This window comes from Aethalodelphis obliquidens, unplaced genomic scaffold (assembly GCF_003676395.1).
Source record: "Aethalodelphis obliquidens isolate GAN/ISIS:26980383/991018 unplaced genomic scaffold, ASM367639v1 scaffold1, whole genome shotgun sequence".
In the NCBI taxonomy this organism is placed as follows: Eukaryota; Metazoa; Chordata; class Mammalia; order Artiodactyla; family Delphinidae; genus Aethalodelphis; species Aethalodelphis obliquidens.
In genome coordinates, this window is record NW_020837945.1 from 106,041,621 (window position 1) to 106,056,437 (window position 14,817).

Below are 14,817 nucleotides of genomic sequence, written 5' to 3' on the forward strand. Positions count from 1 at the left end.
TTTCTTACAGGCTCTGCTATGTGGACATCAAGGCCTACTACCATACCTAGCACATCACCTCAATAAATATTTTGTGGAACAGGCAAATGGGAGCAGACAGCTTATTAAATGAAGATCTTTATTTACATTAGCAAATTATATAACTATATTTAGAAGAACATTTCAAGTTCTTATATAGTCTTTGCTGCTCCAAATAATGTTTATCATTTTTAGGTGTGTTCAAGTCAGAAATCCTCAGCTTTGTGATTTTCCTAAAATATGAAGTAAATTCTATCCTTCTCTTTGGTTTTATGCTAAGGGGAAAAAAGAGAATAAGTAACATAATCTTCTACTGATGCAATAAATGGAACCACCTTAATTAAAAGGATGTCTAAAATAAGTGGCAGGTCTTTCTACCAATTATGATTCAATTTAAAACATCCAGCCTTTAATCTACCCCATCCTTTAAACAGTACTAGCTGTTGGCAAGAACAATTCAGCTCTACAACTTAGTCCTTTATAACTTTGCTTTTCCTACAGTGAATCCTAAAATTAACTGTAAACTTTTTGGAGCAGAGAGTTTACACAAGAGAAGGACTTAAAAGGGCTTTTTATTTGAAAAGTTATTAAGTGTTAACAGAAATGTAGAAGATTAAAGATAAAAATCACAGAAGTCCTCCTAAACTGCAGTGCATTTTAATGGGAATAAAATCAATATGGTATTTCCTAAAAGGTGTCTGTATGCTTAATTTTCTCAAATATGTAACTTCCCCTTTCTTCCAAATATTTTCCCCCAAATAGGTTTACGTGAATATGCCTTTATTCATCTTGAAGAGTTTTACTTCCTTTTACTAAAGTCCATCTATTCACTTGGACCATAGCACTTGCATCAACCATGCCACTCCTACCAGGAGCAGAACCTGCCAGGCTCCATACCAAGATATAGCCCAACCACAGGTGACTTACCCTGATGAGACTATCTCATCTAAAGGAAGTCAGTCCACAGGCTGTCCCGCAAACTTTGGTGTAGCTCATCAACATGTAAGAGTTACTAGTTGAGCCAATTAGATTCCCTCACTCAGGAATTTGAACCAGGATAAGAAATGATGCAGTTAGAAGAAAGAACAAAAGCTAAAACAGAAATACCAAAAGAGCTTTGATGACCACTGAGTGTGCCATATTATAAACATTTAGGAGTAAAAAGAGGCTATAAGTTATAGAAAAGAATACTCATGAAGAAGCTAGAAAGTAGTAAATTGAAAGCAGAGCATATGTATAGAGTAGTTGAGACAATTTAGTTCTAGAGAACTAAAATGAAACCCATAAACATCTTGCTGCTGAGGACTTCTAGAGAAAAAACAAATGATTAAAAGACAAGATTATGATGCTCAAAACTTTGCAAAGTACGCAGAATAGTTAGTAGTAACAATTTACGGATGTATAAATAGATAGAGGTCAAGATCATATTGCTTCTAAGTCACGGAAAAGGGATCAAAATCCAGGTCTTGTAACGCCTGGTCTAACAGTATTGCTATTTTACTGTGCTGTTTCTCTAACTCATGTATAAGGCTTCCAACCATACCTCCACACCCTACACATACACGATTCAAGTACACATTTGGGTCGTGTACATTTTATAAGGAGAATGATCAAGTTGCTCCTACAGCCCAAGTAACAATCCAATGACCCCATACAATTATTCATATAATGCTTGCAAACAGTCTTGAACCCCCAAACTAGGAGAGCTAAAAAAAAGGGATAGATAAATGGAAATACATGAGAAGCACGTGGTTTATTCGTTTCTGGAAAGCATCTCTGAAACAATCCCAAATGATAAATAAATGCTATCAATTACCATGTTTAACAGTAACATTTCTTAGCTACTCAAAAAGAGACCAGTGCCAGTCCATGAACTATTACATTTCACAATAGGATAAAGAAATTGAGACTAAGAGATTGGAAACTGTCACAGTTTACCCTTGAACAACACAGGTTTGAACTGTGTGGGTCCACTTATAGGAGGATTTTTTTCAATAAATATGTACTACAGTACTACACAATCCCCAGTTGGTTGAATCCACAGATACAGAAGGCTGACTGGAAAGTAATACTCAGATTTTCAACGGCAAGGGTGGTTGGTGCCCCTAACCCCTGCGTTGTTCAAGGGTCAACTGTAGAGTGATTTGATAGAAATACAATATTTTTTATTAATTTCTTAAAATATTAGTCTGAAATGGATTGATAATTTAGGAGAAAAAAATGTCCTTTACTACAGATAATTTAAGAAGCACTTCTAGACTATATAAAACATAATTAGTTTTATTACACAGCCATACAATAATACAAGAATTTCTCATATTGTTCAACTGAAACAATACTTCCAAAACCTACATTTTTGAATTTGAAAAAAATTCTGAACAAGCCAGCAACGTAGTTAGAAACTAGTGTATTATTCAATCAAGAAGATTTTTCAAATTTATTTGGAGGCTATTTACTGTATACTACTTAACCATATGAAAAAGTAATTTTTTTCCAAGCTACAGAGAAATGAAGACTGATACCTTGTGGTCAAGGATAAATTTAAAGTTAGCTCTTTGGAAAAAGGAAAATATTTTAAAGATGTGGAACACAGATTTCCTGAAGTGTGAGAGTGGCTTAAATGTGGAAGTAGGCATATGCAAGAACATTGAGTAGATGGCTAAAAAAATAAGTATCAAAACAAATTTAATAATGGCACTGTGTCATGTTAAGAAATTTTTCATATTTTATTGAGCTGCAAAGTGAAGGCTATGTGGGTGAAATAACACAATGCCCAAATTTGCTTTGAAATACTTCAGCAAAGAAAAAGCAGATGAGAAGGAAAAGGAGGAGAGGGGTGGGGGCAGAAGGAGAAGGTGCAGCACCAACACCATCACTACCACCACCACCACTGCACCAGCTGCAGCAGCCATGGCAAAAATCTTAGTTATTGTTGAATCCAAGTAATGAGTATACGTTATTAGTTACCTACTCTTGAATATGTTGGAAATTATCTTAATTTTAAAAAATCAATGAATTAGCTAGAAATAAATTTCTGAAAAATCAGTTTAAGAAAGTATTTTATTCTATCTACAACCCCTTAAAATTTTTAAATAAAATTCATGTATTTATATTCTTTGACAGATTTTACAAAGTGCCAATAGGGGAGACACTAAAAAGCACTTTTTAAAAGAATGTCAGTACACACACTGCTTATATTTAAAACAGATAATCAACAAGGACCTACTATAGAGCACAGGGAACTCTGCTCAGTATTCTGTAGTAACCTAAATGGGAAAAGAATTTGAAAAAGAATAGATACATGTATATGTATAACTGAATCACTTTGCTGAAACTAAAATACATTGTTAATCAACTATACTCCAATATAAAATAATAATTTTAAAAAAACAAAAAAGAATGTCAGAAAACCATATAGATGCAGCTCGAAGTGTAACTACATACACACACACACACACAAAGTGTAACTACACATATTCAGAGTCATATTTTTAGCTTTTTTCAAAGCTAGTAATAATAAAACCCATCAAAGTACCAGATATGTGCCTTTAATGATAACTTAAGAGCCTTTAGCTTTGTCATATTAAGTTTAATTTCCCAAAGCAGTCAATTAGAGCTTGGTAATATCCTCTTTAGTGGATAAAGCTTTAGGATATCATGGAAACCTTCTCTATAAAGTTCCTTCCTACTTTGTTACCTATAATTTAAAAATCCATTGTTTTGGGGGGTTTTTTTGCGATATGCAGGCCTCTCACTGTTGTGGCCTCTCCCGTCGCGGAGCACAGGCTCCGGACGCACAGGCTCAGCAGCCATGGCTCACAGGCCTAGCCGCTCCGCGGCATGTGGGATCTTCCCAGACCAGGGCACGAACCCGTGCCCCCTGCATCGGCAGGCGGACTCTCAACCACTGCACCACCAGGGAAGCCCAAAAATCCATTGTTTTTTGTTTTCTTCATTTCCTTTAAGAGTATCGGAGATCATGACTGCTAAAAAGTTAAGAGAATACTGTGACAGTAACACAACACTTAATTCAATCACTATCACCAAAAAGAAATCTTCAAATTACTGATTTCTTGATAGACCTGAACCTAATCATGTACAAATCTTAATTTCTAAGAATTTAAACAACTGAGTAGAGAGTAAATTCCAAAATATTTTTCATATAAGAGTAATAAACAATGCTCCAAGTCTTTTATTGGGTTGACCAAAAAGTTTGTTCCACTTTTTCTGCAACATCTTACAGAAAAACCTGAATGAACTTTATGGCCAACCCAAATACTTTAACATATTTATTCTTTTCTTTAATTAAATATTTATTTATTTGACTGCGCCAGGTCTTAGTTGCAGAAGGCGTGCTCCTTAGTTGCGGCTCCAGGGCTCCTTATTAATGGCTCTCCAGCTCCTTAGTTGCGGCACATGGGATCCTTAGTTTCGTTCGGCTGGTGGGCTCCTTAGTTGTGGCATGCAAACTGTTAGTTGTGGCATGCATGTGGGATCTAGTTACCTGACCAGGGATTGAACCCAGGCCGCCTGCATTGGGTGTGCAGAGTCTTATCCACTGTGCCACCAGGGAAGTCCCTAACATGTTTATTCTTAAAGTGGCATCAAAAGGGCCACGCCACACCATACCACCTCCTAGAAAATAAAAATGCTTAATGTGGAATATTTAATATATTATTCTTTCACATACCATTCTTCAATCTTTTCTAGAAAAGTGAAAAGGCCATATCTGATGAATAAATTTTTTATTAAGGTATAACTGACACATAGCTTACATTAGGTTCAGGTGTACAACATAATGATTTGGTATTTGTATATAATTCAAAATAATCACTGCAATAAGTCTACTTAACATCCATAAACATACACAGTAACAAAAAAATTTTTTTCTTGTAATGAGAACTTCAAGATTTACTTTAGCAACTTTCAGCTATGCAATAGATTATTATTAACTACAGTCACCATGCTGTACAGTACGTCCCCATAACTTAGTTATTTTATAATCAGAAGTTTGTACCTTTTAACTCCCTTAACACATTTAACCTCCCCCACCCTCCCCACTGGCAACTGTCAATCTGTTCTCTGTATCTATGAGCTTGGCTTTTTTTGTTTGTTTGGTTTGGTTTTGCTTTTTTAGAGTCCACATATAAGTGAAATCATACAATATTTGTCTTTGACTTATATCAGTTAGTATAATGCCCTCAAGGTCCATCTGTGTTGTCACAAATGGCAAGATTCCACTCTTTTTTATAACTATTCCATACCTTTATCCATTCATCCATTGATGGACAGTTAGGTTATTTCCTTATCCTGACTACTGTAAATAATGCTGCAATGAATAATTTTAAAACCAACCTGAACCTCCTTCAAATACTTTATAAGATTAAGTATAAGATAATCTTTTAAGGCATATTAATAATTTTTTTTCGCAATGTTCCCTCCCAAAACTCCGAGCAATCAACCAGAACCAACATCCTGCAAATCAGGCTTAGAGTTGGTCTGGTCTACCATATACTTGACAATGCACACAACTCCTTCTGGGGGTAATTTTTTAGATCAAACAAAGGTTACTTTTTTTACTTTCAAAATCCTCTGAAACAAAGGTCCCAAGTACACTAGTTTTTAAAAATACCTGTGTTGGAAATGGAGAAATAAATCCTTTATTCAATCTACTGAATCTACTATTAGGATTTATTGAAATCTACCATTAGGAACTGATGACTTGATTCCTGTCTTAAGGAAAACTCTGGTAATCTGAAACACAAATGGAGGAGAGTTTGGAGAAAATGAAATTTTCTTCAATGGTTTGTTGGAAGAATAAAGTACTCCAAAAGAAGTCCACAATGAACTATTCCAAAATGACTATAGGATCAATCTCATTTAATATTTTTATAAGTTGTCTAGTATAATAAACAAATACTGGAATCTTCCAATATGAAGAGGGCAGGGAAATGTCAAACCTAACAAAAATCAAAAGAAAGAAAAACTGGAGATTGTACAAAAAAACCCAAAATTCTACAATGAAGGTAAGTACAATATAACAAAGATTACGTGGATAATAAACTATTCTCTCAAACTGTCAAAATTAAGTTCTTGAAAATCCTCATGGTAGGAGAATTCTTGGATAAGGAACTCAAAATCTTGTTTGTTTGTTTCTATTATTTATTTATTTATTTATTTATGGCTGTGTTGGGTCTTCATTGCTGCGTGCGGGCTTTCTCTAGTTGTGGTGAGCGGGGGCTACTCTTTGTTGCGGTACGCGGGCGTCTCATTGTGGTGGCTTCTCTTATTGTGGAGCATGGGCTCTAGATGTGTGGGCTTCAGTAGTTGTGGCACGTGGCTCTAGAGCGCAGGCTCAGTAGTTGTGGTGCACGGGCTTAGTTGCTCTGCGGCATGCAGGACCTTTCCGGACCAGGGCTCAAACCTGTGTCCCCCGCACTGGCAGGTGGATTCTTAACCACTGCGAGGCAAGTCCATAATCTTATTTTTTTTAATGGGATTGCAAGACAATTTATAACGCTTCATAAATATGTTTTACATTCACTAAAATAAAAACACAGGGAACAAAGAGCACTAAATAGCTACCAAAGGCATTTCCCTACCCTAAATTGGTAATAAGCTATACTTTTCAATTTGTCTTTGAAATTAAGAGAAAATGTACTGCTGAGGCTGAAACAGACAATAATAGGGCTAAAATAGAAAGGGAAGGAAGTAGATAATTACTGGGAAGGACCTGCCACCTCTTTTAGCTCATAGATATTTATAACTGCATAGTCATTTAAGTTCAATTGTGACTGTTTCTAACATTGACAAAAACGTTCTTACCTAGTTTTAGGATGGAATTTTAGGATGTCAATTAACATCCGCAAGGGGTAAATTAAAAATTTTGTATGTAAATATATGAAATTATCTGGGAAGAAGATCCATGGTTTTCATCAGATCCTCCTTTCAACATTCTATATTTGATGTGATCAAAGAAAAGTTAAAGAATCAACCACCAACCAGATTTTTCAGCAGATAAACCTGAAATTTTCTCTATCTTTTGAGAAAAGCATGGAATATAAGCTGTGGACTTCTTTTGAAAGTCTTTTTCCACTTCACTACTGTCTACAGTAATTTATTCACACCTTATATGAAGGTCCATTCTTAGACTTTGCTTATAGACTTCCTCAAAATAGCTTAAAAACCAAATTGGTACCTATTAATTTCTAGGAAAAAGCTTTGCTTTTTAAAAAACACTTGTTACAAAATTCTAGTTGCCAGTTTTACAAATTAGTAGGAATGCTTTGTGACACTACAGGTCTCTAGTCTCTAACCTGAAAGTTTTGCTTCCTTAGTCTGTATTCCACAAACTTGATGATGGGACAATCATTTTAAATCCTCTTTGACAAGAAGAGTCCCTTCCTCTTTGGAATCTGAGCTGACAATATGCCTTTCATTTTACACTGTCATGGCACTTTATGCATAGCACTACTAGACATCAACCTTGGCAGTAACAGCTCTGACAGTACAAACAACATTCTTTTTAATCTCTTCTTGCCCAATATCATAAGGGATACAAATACCACATGGTAATACACATAGCTCGATGATAACATATAATATATTTTCATGACACTTAATATGTATGTGACCAATCACCTAAGAAGCAACTGGCAGAAGAACAAAGGTGGAAACAAGTGACCCAGATGTCCAGCAGAGGTTCTGAAAAACATATACAGTACAGAAGTAAAGCTACATTATATCTGAATTTCAAATAAGGAAAACTCATAAATGAGAAAGCATTACTATACTCATAAAATAAGAGAGATCTGGAAAGAAATCTGGTAGTCATTATATACTGTTTCATGAAGAGTAACATTTCCAATGTGCTGTTATAGTCAGAAAGGCCAACTGTAATAGTAGCCATTAACAGAAAGCATATTGGAAACAGAAAAGAAAATACTACCTCAGTCTATTTCATACAAAACCATCTTTTGACAAGAGCCAGGCAATGCATAAAAGTGAAAATAAAATTATTAGGAAGGTAAGGGTTGGGGGGCCTTCCATGTAAAGGTAAACCATAAAACGTTGGAATTCTTAGCTTGAAAATAATGCTGAAAGGTAACTGGCTCAAAATGCATAAATTCCAAAGGCAACAGGTAGTGATAGAGTGTGAACATAGATTATTTCACAAAAATAAGAGAATAACAGAACCAACGAAAACTCTTAAAAATCTAGATTGGAGAAGAAAATAAAAGAAAATAATTTATAGAGTAGATAATGCCAAAAGGTTCCTTATGTCTTGTCAAAATAATCCTCTGAGGAAAAAACTTACTATATACATCAACAAAAACTTACATATATATATATGTGTATATATATATATATATATATATATATATATATATATACAACTTACTATACACATCAACAAAAACTTATGGAAGAAAGATTACAGGGTAAAATATCCTTCACATATTTAACTTTAAAAAAATAAAGACTAATTGGATTTGGCAAAAGTATCTTTACATATCAATTTCATATCTAATCTCTGTGAACATAAAGTTTATTCTAACCTAGAAAAAAAGGATAAATTCCTAGAAACATACAACCTACCAAGACTGAATCATGATGAAAGAGAAAATGTGAGTGGACCAATTACTATTAAAAAGATTGAATTCGTAATCAAACCCTCCCACCCTGCCCCAAAAGACAAAAATCCAGGACTAGACAGCTTCACTGGTGAATTCTACCAAACGTTCAAAGAAGATATCAATCTTTCTCAAACTCTTCCAAAAACAGAAGAGGAGGGAACTTTTCCAAACTTATTTTATAACGCCATCATTACCCTGCCACCAAAACCAGACAAGGATACCACAAGTAAAGAAAATTACACCAATATCCCTAAGGAACATAGATGAAAAAAATCCTCAAAAAGAAAATACAAGCAAATCAAATTGAACAATACATTAAAAGGATCATTAACCATGATCAACTGGAATTTGTTCCAGGGATTCAAGGATGGTTCAACACCTGCAAATCAGTCAATGTGGTAATCAGTTACACCACAGTGACAAAATGAAAGCTAAAAATCATGATCATCTCAATAAATCCAGAAAAAGCACTTGACAAAATTCAACATCCATTCATGAGAAAAACTCTCAACGAAGTGGGTATAAAGGGAATGTACCTCAACATAATAAAGGCCATATGACAGACTCATAGTTAATAACACCATTTCGGGGCCCTGCAGCCTCCGGTGCGCGGAGAGGCGGGGCTGGGTCCGACCCGCTCCCCGCGCCTCCGCCCCTTGGACCAGGCTCCGGGAGCAAGGCGCCCCGCGCGCGGGCACGCGACGGCCAGAGCGCCCAGGCGGTACCTTCAGCAGAGCAATGAAGAGAGCCGGGGAGAAGCAACCGCAGCCGGCCGAGACGTTTCCTGCGCCCGGGGTTGCTGCCGCCACTGCGGCTGCCTGAAACTCCCCAAAGTTGCGAGCCAGCGAGAGGCTGCCGCCCGCCGGGAGCTAAAGGGAAAGGAACTCGTAAGATGCCGGAGTGACAGACAGACAGACGCACAGACCTGCAGAAGACACCACCGTCGGCGGCCTATCCCCAGAGCCCGTGAGGCTTCCCAGCTCCGTTCACTGGTGGGAGGCTGAGCTGGTGGAAAAGGCGCCTGGAAGAGCCCTAGAGGCGACCATAATGTCTTTACGTTTACACGCACTGCCCACCCTGCCTGGAGTTGTCAGACCGGGCTGCAGGGAACTGCTGTGTTTGTTGGTGATCACGGTGACTGCGAGCCGTGGGGCCTCCGGGGTGTGCCCCACCGCTTGCATCTGTGCCACTGACATCGTCAGCTGCACCAACAAAAACCTGTCCAAGGTGCCTGGGAACCTTTTCAGACTGATCAAGAGACTGGATCTGAGTTATAACAGAATCGGGCTCCTGGATTCTGAGTGGATTCCGGTGTCGTTTGTAAAGCTGAACACCCTCATTATTCGGCATAACAACATCACGAGCATTTCTACGGACAGTTTTTCCAGCACGCCAAATCTTAAGTGTCTCGACTTATCGTCCAACAAGCTGAAGACTGTGAAAAGTGCAGTGTTCCAGGAGTTGAAGGTTCTGGAAGTGCTCCTGCTTTACAACAATCACATTTCCTATCTCGACCCTTCAGCGTTTGGAGGGCTCTCCCAACTGCAGAAACTCTACTTACGTGGAAACTTTCTCACGCAGTTTCCCATGGATTTGTACGTTGGAAGGTTCAAGCTGGCAGAACTGATGTTTCTAGATGTTTCTTATAACCGGATCCCCTCCCTGCCGATGCATCATATAAATTTAGTGCCAGGAAGGCAGCTGAGAGGCATCTACCTTCATGGAAACCCATTTGTCTGTGACTGTTCCCTTTACTCGTTGCTGACCTTTTGGTATCGTAGGCACTTCAGCTCAGTGATGGATTTTAAGAATGATTATACCTGTCGCTTGTGGTCTGACGCTAGGCACTTCCATCAGGTGCTTCTGCTCCAGGATAGCTTTATGAACTGCTCTGACAGTATCATCAATGGTTCCTTCCGTGCCCTTGGCTTTATTCATGAGGCCCAAGTGGGGGAAAGGCTGATTGTCCACTGTGATAGCAAGACTGGTAACGTGAATACCGATTTCATGTGGGTCGGTCCAGATAACAGAGTGCTGGAGCCCGATAAAGAGATAGAAAACTTTCACATATTTCCCAATGGAAGTCTGGTTATAGAAAGTCCTCGTTTTGAGGATGCTGGAGTGTATTCCTGTGTTGCAATGAATCGGCAACGTCTGTTAAATGAAATTGTGGATATCACAATAAACGTGAGCAATTTCACCGTAAACAGATCCCATGCTCACGAGGCATTTAACACGGCTTTTACCACTCTTGCAGCCTGTGTGGCCAGCATTGTTTTGGTACTTCTGTACCTCTATCTGACACCGTGTCCCTGCAAATGTAAACCCAAGAGACGAAAAAATATGCTAAACCAAAGCAATGCCCATGCATCTATTCTCACTTCTGGCCCTGAAAGCGATGCCCCCGCCGATGAACGGAAGGCAGGGGCTGGGAAAAGAGTGGTGTTTTTGGAACCCCTGAAGGATACTGCAACAGGGCAGAATGGGAAAGTCAGGCTCTTTCCCAGTGAAACGGTCATAGCTGAGGGCATCTTAAAGTCCACAAGGGTGAAATCTGACTCAGATTCAGTCAATTCAGTGTTTTCAGACACACCCTTTGTGGCGTCCACTTAATTTTGTGCCTGTATTTTTATGATGCAGTGATTGAATCTCTTCATATTCCGCTTTGTGTGTGGTCTGCAGAAATAAACAGAAGGACAGAAATGGGGTTGTTTTGTTTTTCTGAAATACAACCAAAGGGTCTCTTTCCCTGGTTAATAGGAAATGTGCTGAAGCACTTAGGTTCGTGCTAAAGCACTTGGGTTCGTGCCAGAGAAAGATGGGGTTGTTTTTCAGAGTTTAAGTTCTAGATAGTATCTTAGTTTTTAGCACCACTGATAATTTCAAAGCTGGCCTGGAGGTGATATCACTGACACTGTCCTTTCACTCAGGATTCTTAAAAGAAAAAATAAGTTCCAAGTATTAGTATTCTTAAAAAAGGGGTTTTGCTAACTTATTGGCACCAAAGTTGAGTTATGTTAAAGAAAAGTGTTGTGTTCATTTTTAAAAGATGTAGAAGGAAGAACCAAGCAGCAATTATTTATAAAGCGCAAAGTAAAGTTAGATTTGGGAATAATTCGGTTCATGCCATCATTGCAGACCAGAGTAAATAGACTATCCTGATCAAATTTACTGAGCAGTGCCGCATCCCATGTGGTGTTAGATAAATAGTACAGTAAAGGTACATTTGTTTGACTGTCTTCTTCCTGTTCTGTACATTTCCTATCTTTGTGCAAAAGATCTTACTGAAAGTTTAAAGCCATCATTATCTGTTGCCATAAATATGTAGGTGTCAGTGCCAGAACGTCCGAGTAACTTCTTCAGCCTTTGGTCTAGGACTCTAGTATTTGTTCATATGCTTGTGTGAATGTATGTCTTAAATTATATGAACTGTTAAAGAGATACCACTGTATTGTGCTTTGGACATTTGAATTATTGTAAATATATGTGTTCTGCGACTTGATGTTCTGTTTTATTTGCCTATTTAAAAATATACATCTAAGATGTTTTATGTGATCTGAAAAAAAAAAAAAAATAACACCATTTCATCAATGGTGAAAAACTGAAAGCTTTTCTTCTAAGACCAGGAACAAGACAAGGATGCCCACTCTTGCCACTTTTATTCAACATAGTATTGGAAGTCCTAGCCAGAGCAATTAGGCAAGAAAAAAAAAAAGGCATCCAAATTGGAAAATAAGTAAATCTTATTGGAAAATCTGTCACTATTTTATACATTAAAAAACCCTGGAGACTCCATCAAAAAACTGTTAGAACTAATAAAATAAATTCAGTAAAGCTGTAGGATACAAAATTAATATACAAAAAAATGTGTTCCATTTATATATATTAATAATGAACTATCAGAAAGAGAAGTTAAGAAAACAATCTCATTTGCCATTGCATCAATTAGAATAAAATAGGAATAAATTTAACCAAGGAAGTGAAAGACCTGTACATTAAAGCTAAAAGACACTGATGAAAAAAACTGAAGACACAAATAAATCAAAAGATACTCAGTACTAATGGGTTGGAAGAATTTTGTTAAAATGTCCATACTTCCCAAAGTAATCTACAGATTCAATGCAATCCCTATCAAAATTCCAATGGCATTCCTCACAGAAATAGAACAAATAATCCTAAAATTGGTATGGAACCACAAAAGACCCAAAACAGCCAAAGCAATTTTGAGAAAGAAAACAAAGTTGGACACACCACACTTTCTGATTTCAAACTCCATTACAACACTACAGTCATCAAAACAGTTTGGTATTGGCATAAAAACAGATATACAGATCAATGGAACACAGCAGAGAGCCCCAAAATAAACCCACACATATATGGTCTATTAATTTACGACAAAGGATCCAAGAATACACAATGAGGAAAGGACAGTCTCTTCAAGAAATGGTGTTGGGAAATTGGACAGCCACATGAAAAGGAATGAAACTAGACCACTATCTGAAACCACACACAAATATCAACTCAAATATTAAGCACTGTCTCTATGAAATAAAATAAATGTTATGACCTTTTAAGAAAGAGATTTATAAATACATACTCTACATCCTTCCTCATCAAACAATGAGTGAAATACAAAGGAAACAAAATAAAGGGCATAATTCAGGACTCCTTTACTTATAATCAACAGCATTGTAAAAACATACAACAATTTACCTACTTTTAAATTACTTTGGTATTTAAGTAATCATTATCAATTTTTTTTGGCAAGACGCCACATTTCTGCAGTTTTATAGGAATGAGTAGAGAGAAATAACTAATTTCATTCTCAATAAATTATCCTTATCCACCTACACAGGTCATGGAATATGGTAAACATTATTTTCTACCTTTGCTTTTACCATAATGATATAAAACAATAAGTATACAAAGCTATAAAAAAAAATCAAAAAGCAAATCTTATGACAATAAGCTTGTCTAGAGCAGGGACTACTTTAAATGTCTGCCAACCTTCAAGGACCACCCAGTAAAACATGTTGGCAGTTAGTTATAGCCAACAGTAGTGTCTATGACAAGCCACCACAGTAAATTCTGGCCTGGGCTCTGCCCAGGAAACAGAGCATTCCCTACATAGCATTCTCCTGATTTTCCTCTTTTGCTCCCCTGTAAATGAGGCACAAGAAATAGCAAGAAATTCAGCAACTGCGATAATGAAATCATCTCAACCAAAAGCATGTATTAAATGTCTTTAACCTGATACACTGGTAAACACTACATAAAGAAGTCCAGCCAATTTCTGGTGATCTCTACCATTGAAGAGGAGCAACAGAAAATCAAAATGGACAGATCCTCCACTCAGCTGATTTAGAGTAATGACCCCACTCTGTACAACAGTGAAACCTGGCCCAAAACCAGAAAAGTAGCCACAACTTAGCTAACAGATAATGGGTCCATTCAGTCAATTCAGAACTCCCCAGAAAGAGTTCCTCACGATGCAGCTGCCATCCTAGGTAGAAATCTGTGCCCCAATTTTAGATGGGCTGCCAAGTGTTCCATGTGAGTCAAGAACAAAATAACTAGAATTGCACTTCAGTTAATAAACTGAGAAGAAATGTCTATGAAAATGTTACCTCTTTTGTCATTAGCAAATATAGTTCTTATGCCAACTAAAAATTTAGGTATTAAGCCAACTAAATATTTACTGTATTTCTTTTGGGCCTAAACAAAAAACTTTGACGTGAAAGTATTAAAACTAATTTAAAATAATCTGAAAACTGGAAGGGCATCATCTTAAAGCAGAATATCAAAAAGGATAGCATTCATTTATTTAATCAGCCCAATACTACAAAGCCACATAAAATCTTTTATACGATGTAAACCACTGAGTCTTTTATTCAAAAATTTGGAGATTTCATGACATACTTAACAGTTCACCTTTTGCCTAGTTTGGATTATACGTTATAAACCGAGAAAATCCTAATTAAAAAGCAACTTGACAAAGAAGTGGGTGGTGGGGCACAGGGAGAGGACCCTGTTCTTAAAATGAGCTCATTAATTCCATAGGATTAATAATTAAAAGTCCATCTGTTTTGAATGTCAATGTAAAACTGCTGCAGGTTTCAGTCAAGGGCATACTAATAAAAGTACTGACCTGAATAAAAGCTTA

At 37.1% G+C, this 14,817-nt stretch overlaps 2 protein-coding genes across 4 annotated transcripts in view; one reads left to right on the forward strand and one right to left on the reverse strand.

Annotated features, from left to right (window-relative positions):
• The window catches only part of RSRC1 (arginine and serine rich coiled-coil 1), a 457,053-nt gene that overhangs the window by 390,194 nt on the left and 52,042 nt on the right, over positions 1-14,817 (reverse strand). The gene's annotated exons all lie outside the window — the stretch shown is intronic.
• Positions 9,245-12,203, forward strand: AMIGO2 (adhesion molecule with Ig like domain 2). The gene has a single exon (XM_027113175.1). The coding sequence runs from the start codon at positions 9,702-9,704 to the stop codon at positions 11,265-11,267; it is 1,566 nt and encodes a 521-aa protein (XP_026968976.1). The 5' UTR covers positions 9,245-9,701; the 3' UTR covers positions 11,268-12,203.

Excerpts from the sequence above, each read along its gene's own strand:
- AMIGO2 (XM_027113175.1), top strand. The coding sequence starts at position 9,702 with ATGTCTTTACGTTTACACGCACTGCCCACCCTGCCTGGAGTTGTCAGA.